The sequence below is a fragment of the Helianthus annuus genome, chromosome 14 (assembly GCF_002127325.2).
Source record: "Helianthus annuus cultivar XRQ/B chromosome 14, HanXRQr2.0-SUNRISE, whole genome shotgun sequence".
Classification (NCBI taxonomy): domain Eukaryota; kingdom Viridiplantae; phylum Streptophyta; class Magnoliopsida; order Asterales; family Asteraceae; genus Helianthus; species Helianthus annuus.
In genome coordinates this window covers 83,724,866-83,735,401 of record NC_035446.2, presented here as the reverse complement: position 1 = coordinate 83,735,401, position 10,536 = coordinate 83,724,866, and the positions used below count along the sequence as shown (strand labels likewise).

At 38.3% G+C, this 10,536-nt stretch overlaps 1 protein-coding gene across 1 annotated transcript; it reads right to left on the bottom strand.

Moving 5' to 3' along the window:
- Positions 1-232: 232 nt before the first annotated feature.
- LOC110906835 lies at positions 233-1,161 on the bottom strand. Its single transcript, XM_022151908.1, has 2 exons — positions 497-1,161; positions 233-401 (listed from the first exon to the last, which is right to left on the bottom strand). Exons 1-2 carry the CDS (start codon positions 1,159-1,161, stop codon positions 233-235), a joined length of 834 nt encoding a protein of 277 aa, XP_022007600.1.
- Between the last annotated feature and the right edge of the window lie 9,375 nt (positions 1,162-10,536).

Here is a 10,536-nt window from a genome sequence, read left to right as displayed (position 1 = left end):
ATATAAGTATGTCCTCAGTGGTATATCTGACATGGAAAGGGTGATAGGGGTCTGACAGAGGCATAACATTGGGCGATGACCACAAAAATGGCTCTCCCGATGGTACAAAGGGAGATGTAGTGTGTGTAGCCGGAGTAAAAGAGGGCATAAATGGAAAAGCTGCTGTCGTGGGTGGCATGTGATCGTGTGGCCCAGTAGAAGGTCCTTCCCCTGGACGGGGAGGGGGTATGTCCTATAGAAAGGTGACGGGTAGGTCTGTGCGGTGGACATCAAATGTGTGAGGGTGGAACTGGGGAATATCAAGCGGTGCAAAAGCAGGTGCAGCGGGTGGAGTGACTGGGAGAACAAACAGATGATAGTTATCATCATCATCAATCCACCCATTAAGGGTGTCAGCATACCTGGGATCAATATGTGTGGTAAATGGTGCATGGTCGACAACAGGTGGTGCAAGAACGGGTGCATCAGCAATAGGAACATCAGAAACCGGTGGTACGATGACTGGTGCATCACGACGTGTGGTGCCATGACTGGTGGAACAACGTAGTCAGACTCTGGTAGAGGATCAGGCAAAAGAGCAAAGACTGGAACATCAATAGGGTCGTGACCAATGACAGGCTTTGGACCAACTGGAGCAGGCTCAGCTGGTACAAACTCGACCTCAGGCTCCGGGCCAAAGTCCTGGGGGACAACAGGTGCAGCAGACATCGCCATGTCTGAGTCTGCATCGGGAGAGTAGTGATGCACGCCCCGGTCATGAAAAAAAGCGGATGCCACAGACTCAAACGAGTCTGGAGCAGACGGATCAGAAGGAGCCTCCTCCACAGGAGCCTCAGCAATAGGAGCTACAGGGTCGTCAACCGGAACATCGTCCTCCATAGGGGCCCCACCATCCTGGTCACCCTCCGGGGGACCCTCTATGAAAAGGTCGATATCGTCATCTGATAATGCATCGAGAGGTAAATCCTCTAAGGTAAACGCAGCGAGGGGGATAGGAGCAGGGATTGGAACGAGAGGTAGATCCCCGTCGAAAGGACCATCAGCTAAAGGCGCATCGTCCGGAAGGGCAAATGGCTGGAAGTCATCCTCATCAGTGCTCGTAGTATCAGACGTATAAACCTCGCTCTCAGATAGAATCTCGTTGTCCGATACAATCGCCATAGGATCCAGCGTGTCTCATACTCCAGTATCGGAAGAGGAAGACATAGTGTCTGTAACACAACCATACATATGCACACATATCAACATGAAATCAAATAAGCATGTAAGTCACGATAATGTATGCAAGTGATCATCCTAGTCTTCCCCAGACTATCCCTCCCAGTCCCTCCGACTGAACACCCTAGCCTCTCAGACCAACTCCCTGGTCTCTAAGACCAACTCCCTGGTCTCTAAGACCAAACCTCCTAGTCTCTAAGACTAAATTCTCCCCAATCTCTAGGATTGAACCCCTCAGTCTTTGAGACTGAACCTCCCAGCCTCTAAGGCTGAACTCCCTTAGTCTCTAAGACTGAACTCCCTCAGTCTCTAAGACTGAAATATAAGTTTTGAAATATGTATTTGTGCCTTTTGTTTGTAAAAATGTTTGTTCCCTAGATCTGGACGTTTAGTGTATGCAATGTAAAAGGTTTTCGTGAGAGCCCTAGTGATCATAGTCTAGATTCGAGAAAGAACCCTAGTTCGCTATGATCGAGGCTCTGATACCAAGCTGTCACACCCTGGCTTTTGCGGAAGCGTGGATTATTTTGGTGTGACTTCTTAATACCATAGCAACAATCATAACAATGCTATATGATAAAAACACATGATGTTCATCCATTAATATAGTTTAGAAAATACCATAACATGCTTGTCTTGAAACATCAATCCAAATAAGTTACAACCATGACTTGTTTAAAATGAGTTCTCAAGGACTCAACAAAAGACTTTAAATAAAACGAGGTTTGAAGACGTGTGACCCATCCAGGAAAGGGTTACACCTCCCAAACCCTACGACCCTGGATGACATCTTTATTTAGTACGCAGCTTGACACATGTGCAGACACTTGCCAATCCGATCAATTCCCTGAAATACATGTAGTTTGAAAAATCAATAAAAGTTGAGCGAGTTCATATGTATGTGAGTATGTATAAACCTTTTAAATATGTCTGTATGTATGAAAGTCCCTGGTATGTAGCATTAAGGAAAAAGAGATCACCAATGGGTTGCAAAGCCACTGGTATGTGTGAAGTGATGCAGGAAAACTCAAACCTAGCGGAGTTGCACCGGGCTTCCGGCTGTAAGACACAGTCACCACTATGGGCCGCCCCGACCTCATGGGTGTGGGCTCACTACACACAAATAGATCTATCACTCATGTCCCTCAGTCCTACGACGAGGATTAATGGCCTTAAGTGTCGCGCCTGTCACTCACATGATCTAAGTAGTATACCCTCCTTAAGCTCACCATACCATGTATAAAAATTTCTGTATTAATTGTAACATGTATTCCACCCCCGAAGTATAAAACTGAAAACAGTTAAGAGAAAATGGGGACATGAACTCACTGTAATGCGTCTCCTGTGCTCGTACTCAAACCTTGTCAGCTACACGATAACCTACACCATACTAATGTCTATTAGACGAACGGGCCGTGCCTTGCTTTTGTTTTTACGGTTTGAGTTACGTTACTTTCATATTATTCCAAGTTATAACTTATTGTTAAAATAATAATTATTATTCTAACTTACATTATATTTTTAGGTTTTTGCAATAATAGTTAGACAACTATTTCGTATTCATACTTCTCAAGTATTTTATATGCGTATTTCCTTCCCAAGGATGAGGGTATTTATACATGTATTTTGGTAGTTTCGAACATAATATATTTTTAAATTCCACTTAGAAAATATATTTAACACATTTGTCGAAAATAATGTATTCCCAAAATATATATATTTTTTCCCAAAAATAATATATTTTCACTCTTTGTATCCAAAATAATATTTACCCCAAAATATCTTTGTAAGAATATTTTCCGGAATATTTCGTAAGCTACGTTTTTGCGTTCGATTTCACAATACCCAGTATGTAACTTAAATATTTATTCCTCGAAATTTTTGTTATTATTCTGGAGTTATAATTGTGATGGTATTTTGCTAAGTTACCTTATTTTGCCCTAAAATAATATAACTGGTTCACAAATCAAACAAATATACACAAGCGTTTTAGTATAGAATATGTATTCTAAATGTATATTTCTCCGCTTTTACTTACGAAAACCCACCTTCGACACTTTGAAATTTTGTAACAAAACTTATGGCGAAGTTTACTTCCGTAAAACAAAGTTAAACACATTTGTAAACACTTGTTAGAAAATAATTTTCTAAGTCTTGGGATTTTTAGAAAATTTTGCCAGAGTTTCCCCTAAAAACGGAGGTGTCCATGCTATTAAGCATATCATTTTCTTTTCAAAATCAATCAACAATCAATCCTTAAACAATTTTACATCACCAAGAGCGAAAACTATGTGCGTTACATATTAATCATGAACTTGATACATTCCGAAAACGCGTAGTAACTTGATAAAGCTTTTAGTGGACTTAGTTACCTTCCAAAGCGTATTTATTTCTTTAAAAATCATTCTCTTAAAAGAATTTAGTGTTTACAACTTGTAAACAATTTTTACAAAAATTAACCTTTTGAACTCTTCTTGTAAATAAAATGTTTTCACACTTGTTTTGGTTCCAAAAATGGTGTAAGTGTATGTAAAGTCATGATTTTCCAAAAATCGATCCTCTAACTTGGTTTATTTAGAAAAGCCTTTTGTAAAACTTGGATCTACATGATCATCAACTTACTTTGTTCACTTACTTTTCAAGAAAATCGTTTTCTATCAAGTTCTTGCTTAGACTTAGAAGGTGATTGCTCTATGTATCATATAATCACCTTCTAGTCTTGTTAAATCATATTTCTAAACATCATTTAACAAGATCCATATGGTGATTTACACCACATAACCAAGAATCGATAAGAGATCAACAATATATTCATAACAACATCCTACTACATCATTTCATCATGTGATCTTCATGTAAAGCTTTATGTTCATATTCTTAGTTCTTGTTCTGTAGTGTTTTAAACATACTTATCATACTACAACTTTTAACCATAAAAGTAAGGTGAACAAGAGTTAAACAAGAACTTACTACTAGCACAATGGCTAGGGGAGATCTCTAGTGCAAAGATGATGAAATGTGGTGTGAAAAAGCAAGAAAGGAAGCTCCTTGATGATCACAAGCTACAATCTTCACAAGGCACCTTCTAGCATATGAATGAAGCTTAAAAAATGGAAGAAGATGGTGATGTTAAGGTGGTGATGGTGGCGGTTATGGTGAGCCGAGAGGAGAGGGAGAGAGTGAGGGATGATGGTGTAAAGATTTGTGAAGTGATGTTGGATCTATGGAAGCCATACTTATAATCCTCCTTCTAATATTTTGGCAACAACAACAAGCAATGATCTAATATAATAAATCTAGGAGTAAGATGTGAAGTATGGTGGGGAAGTATGGTGGGGATGTATGGGGGGGGGGGGGGGTTAGATGTAAAAGTTTGATCGTAAAAGGTAAATGATAGTTAGTTTTCAAGTATAAACTTACATATGTTAGTTAGTTGATATCTAAGGGGTGTTATGGTGTTCGGGGATCATGACTAGCCAAGAAATAATAAAACAATGTGTTTGACAAAAATTTAGTGTTCCGGGTAATGTCCGGTTATTCGGTTGGATACCGTTCCGTTAAAGTGTCTAATTATACCGTAAGGTGTCTTTTATATAGCTTTTTGTAACCCTTTTAATTCCCGGCACTTAGGAAAGCATACATGACCATTCTGCCATATTTTTGCACCTTACTAGCATGTTAAATGCTGAATTTTTGATAAATAATGCAGAATTCTGCATTATTAGTGGGTTTTAGGCACTTCCCGGTACTTTAACTATCACCTAGTGACGCAGTTTTATGGTCCTCACTTCCCTACACTCCATACTAGTGTAGTATCCTGTCTCTGGCTCATACTGGCCTTAAAAACATTGTCTGTCTATGTGCTGGCATTGTCAGCATGTTTCCGAATTTCCGTTCAGTGTGTTAACTGTGCTTTGTGCATAAAGTATGTCACTAAAGTTTGTGTGTAATAAATGGAGTGACTGTATGAAATATGATGCATATGTATGTATGATACAAAAAATCATAAAGCAGTTTAAACTGTCAGTTGTAATCAAGCACAATCATTAAGCACATAATTAAGATTAATTAATTGTACGGTACCTGTAATTGTGAGGGTTGTCTCACATATGTGTATTGTAGTATAGTATAGTATACTAGAAATATACAAGACCTATAAGGGATCTATACGAGACTTATACTACATTATACGATATGAAACGATACAATACGATACTATAGGATACGATACAACAACAGTATAATATTATAGGTATAGTATAGGTCTCGTATAGGACTATACGTATAAAGTTAGGGTTTTGTGTGCAAATAGGCATTTTGGTGTGCACATATGTACACCCTAATTCTATCATCTATATTTACTATGGTACTTAATCATGTAAGAAACACTTTATCAACTTGATATTACTAAGCTACAAGCTCTTTGGTATTAGTGGGTTAATGCAATTAAAAAATTAAACTAAATAGAGTTAGGACTGAATGTTTTATTTCATTAGGCCTTTCAATTCACTCCTTTGTGACGTTTTATTTGATTGCATTTTGTTCAATCTGTTTATATTCCTGACTTGCCGACTTCTCTAATCGCAACACACAACTTCTACCACTAATTCCTAACGACAATCGCACCAACTACGAGGAGAAACTCTTGGTGATTTTCATGTCATCGTCACATTTTAGTTATTTAGACTTACTTAATATCAAATAGAAATCACAAATAAACTATTGGTTATTTTAATGTCATCATTGCAGGTCCAAGTTTGGAAATTGCTTATTATTTGGTCGGCTTCCTTGGTTTATCAATAGTAATCGAGCATTAGATGAAACTGATTATCAACAAAAGCGGGTCAAACTTCTTGGAACTATTATCAACAACAAATATGCTCTCGATAGTAACCATATCTGCAATAATCTTGATAAAAAATGCTCTTGTTAGTAACTACTATCGTGGGTAACTAAGTGGTCAACACTAATTATGTATCATCAACAACTTGGACAATTAGCAGTAACTTGCTGATATACCAATCATCAACACTAACTAAGTTACTAACTATGGTTAACCAAATAAATACCAACTCAGGCACTCTTTTCACGAAGATTTGTGTTGTTTAAACTAAATGTTCTGATGGTTTCCCAATTATACAAGAAAGAATTTGGTTAGTTTTACATACGTTTTTGGCACAGTTTTCTCAACATAAAACTACATACTCTATTGTTTGAGTAAATTCCTTTTCAAGTCCCCGGGCTTTTGTGGTTTTAACTACTCTAGTCAAAATAAAAATTTCTAACTATGTGAGCACCAAGTTTTTCAATTCGTAACTACCTAAGTCTAATTAACTAACAATAGGAACAATTTGAGCCCAACTGACTAACTTTGTTAGACTTGCTTAGTTAATTTATGAAATAACCAAAATACCCTTATTACCATCTTCAACCCCCACCTCACCACCACTACTACAACACTCCCACCTCACCACCACAATCCTATCTCTCCTCTACACAAACACACATCTGATTATGTCTCTCTTTTCAACAAGTCAATCCGTGTATATGGCAAAAGAAAGTCAACAATGGTGACACCATTTCCACACATAAATTCAACCACATCCTACCATCTACAAATAAATTAAAACCCCCTTTTTTAACTACTCATTATTCATATATTCAACAATTCCTTCCATATAAAACCCTAGAACCACCCATACCTTATCAGGAGAGAATCATAGATGATGATAGACAGGGAATTAGAGATAAAAACAGAGGAGATGGTGAAGCTGGTCTGGCCATGGCCCCCTACCGGCCATGCAGTGGAGGGTGGCTACATACTCTGTCTTGTTTGAGTAAATTCCTTTTCAAGTCCCAGAGCTTTTGTGGTTTTAACTACTCGAGTTGAAATCAAAGATTCTAACTATGTGAGCACCAAGTTTTTCAATCCGTAACCACCTGAGTCTAATTAACTAACAATAGCAACAATTTGAACCCAACTGACTAACTTTGTTAGACTTGCTTAGTTAATTTATGAAATGACCAAAATACCCTTATCACCATCTTCAACGCCCACCTCACCACCACCACTACAACACTCCCACCTCACCACCACAATCTTATCTCTCCTCTACACAAACACACATCTGATTATGTCTCTCTTCTCAACAAGTCAATCCGTGTATATGGCAAAAGAAACTCAACAATGGTGACACCATTTCCACACATAAATTCAGCCACATCCTACCATCTACAAATTAATCAAAACCCCCTTTTTTAACTCTTCATTATTCATATATTCAACAATTCCTTCCATATAAAACCCTAAAATCACCCACACCTTATCAGGAGAGAATCGGAGATGGAGATAGACAGGAAATTAGAGATAAAAACAGAGGAGATGGTGAAGTTGGTCTGGCCATGGCCCCCTACCGGCCATGCAGTGGAGGGTGGCATCGTCTGGAATACACCGGCAGTGGTTGTACTTTAGTGGTGCAAATCAGGGGTAGTTAGGGTTTAGAGGGGCATTTTTATCCTTTCCCACTAAACTAACAGAATATATGAACGTCTTCAGTAAATTGGACTACGATAGTTACAATTAGAAAAAAAATCAGATGCTCAGGTAGTTAGAAATTAAACAATTGGACTCAAGTAGTTAAATTTAAAACATCAAAACACAGTGACTTTGATTCTTACTATATGACTTTTTTTATTTCTTATTTTAAACACCCTTTAATTAATGTTTTGTCACACATATTAATCATGATTGATGAAGTAGATCTCTACTTATCTATGCTATATGGAATTATCAAGACTTCGGGACTTGTAGGTGAAATTTTAGTTATATGTATATGGGCTTGTGTTTGTGTTTTGTTTTAGACTTTATCCAGCAAGATGGTTACAATTGATAAATGTGCATTTTTCTCCCTTTTTAAAAAAAATTAACCTATGTAAAAGTCGTACAAAAATTGTATATGATTATATGTTGTTTGTGAATTGGTGGAATTTTGAGTTCACTAAAGTAGTGTTTAGTATGCAGGAATGGGTGACGAAAAGTAATGGAATGGACCACTATGAGATAATGAAAAAAATTGATGTTTGGTTGGTCAATGAAATCGAACCTGTTACACAAGGAATCTCATGCCCACTAAACACCCCAAATTCATTCCATCCACCGTCTTTATTTTTTTCACACAAATGGACCCTGTGGTTTACCAAATTTTTGGGTTCAGTCCATAGCTTTCCAAAAGTACACGGATGGTCCCTGTGGTTTGCCCTTTGTAACGCATTTAGTCCCTTGCCAACAAATCTAAAGATTTCAGCAGGTCCAAGTTAAGGACTAAATGTGTTACAAAGTGAAACCACAAGGACCATCCATGTACTTTTGGAAAAAGATGCGGACTAAATGAGTTACGAAATGCAAACACCAGAACCATCCATATACTTTTAGAAAGCTAGAGACCAAATCCAAAATTTTGGTAAACCACGGGGACACTCTATGTACCTTACCCTTTTCATTCCATTCCCTCTTCATACTTCATCACCACCACCGCCCTCCCACCACCTACCACCACCACCACCTGCAACCACTACCTCCACTATCGCCACCCACCATCCAATGCCGCCATCTGCCACCACCACCACTAGCCATTGCCACTGCTACCCACCGCTACCCACTTGGCAATACCCACCACCACCCGTCACAACCCATTGCCGCCACTACACACCTCACTGTCGCCATACACTAACTATTTTATTCCTTGCCTTTTTCCGCCAACCAAACAGTATAAAGTAATGATTCATTCTATTCCCACATGGTAACTGTTAGGACATAGGTTTTAATAACTATGAATCATATATCCTGAAGTGTTGTCTGGATCAGTTATCCTTAGCAGATGATGCAGGGACTCAAAGGATCATGTGCGGGTTACTAATGGAGCGGACTAAGTCTCAGCTGGAATCTCGGGCATAATTCGTTCAAGATGTTGCACGTGCTACTTCCACAAATGGTGATAGGGGCTTGAACGTGGTCTTCCAAGAATTTCGGACCTAGTTGTTAGGCTTATTCAAAAGGGGTTGATCAAGTGTTAGTTTATACAATTACGATTACACACACACACACACTCGCATACATTGCGAACCAGAGCTCTCACAACACATTTAGCATTCAATTGTACCACACTTGATCAACATCCGAAGTTGTAAGCATTTTTATTGTGCAATATAGTTGATAGTGATAGTTTTTATTATCTGAGGTTTTTATGCCAGCGATCTACTAGTGATCAAGAGCTTTTCCTCTTATAAATCTTCGTATTCTTTTACATCGTTCATCTAGCATTCATTTTATCATTGTTCATCACCTAAGCACTCACCTCACTTTACAAATTTGGTTACATTATCCTTAATCAGATTTTTGACCAAAACAGTAACCAAACAAGAAAATGGAATGGAATGGAATGGTAAACAAATGCTTTTCATTAAGTTGAATGATTGAGATACAAAGGAAATGATTACAGCATGTTTACAGAACTAAGCTCCCCCTCAGGTGATACCCCAAGGTTGGTTGCACAAGATGAAAGGATTAGACTGAAGAAGAAGAATCCACTCAGTCAATCAAATGTAACAGTACAGGGTACTGCTCCATTTATAGGCAAACCAAACCACTGAAGCATCTCGGCTGACGTCACCATGATAGTGACATCTAACAAACTAACAACCTATAAATATTGTTCTAAACAAACTACTGATGTGTAACATCTGATTATAAGTACAATACAAAACAAGAGATAACAACTGCTTCACGTTCCACTGTTGTAGCCAGAGCACTGATGTTGAGCTTCAGTGCTTTCTTCAAAGGTGATCAGTCTTTGAATGGGCAGTGTTTGTGTCTTCGGCAGTACTTAGAATCTCATTAGTGTTTGGTTCATCAGTTGTTATAGTGAGCAGTACTTAAGATCCATCAGCTGTTAGAATACCACTGTCAAGGGGAAAACCAAGTGTAAGCAACTGTTTATTATGAGTCCACTGTTGTGATCCGGTTTTGGCTTTCATTATCTGTTCCTCTGGTAGGGTTCAATCCCAACAATCTCCCCCTGAAACAGATAATGCCAAAACCCTTCATTATTCTGGACCTTTATTCCTCATCAGAAGTTCCTTAGCTTTTTCTTTAAATTCTTCTTCAAAATTCTTGGAACTCAGGTCATCTTCATCCCTACACAATGTAAGTTCAAGGAGATCCTGCAAATCTTCAACACTAAGGCCTAGTGCTTCTTTCCTTGATATATACTTCATTCGCCATTGGATCTGACCAAGGTCAATACGTGAGTCTTTTGATTA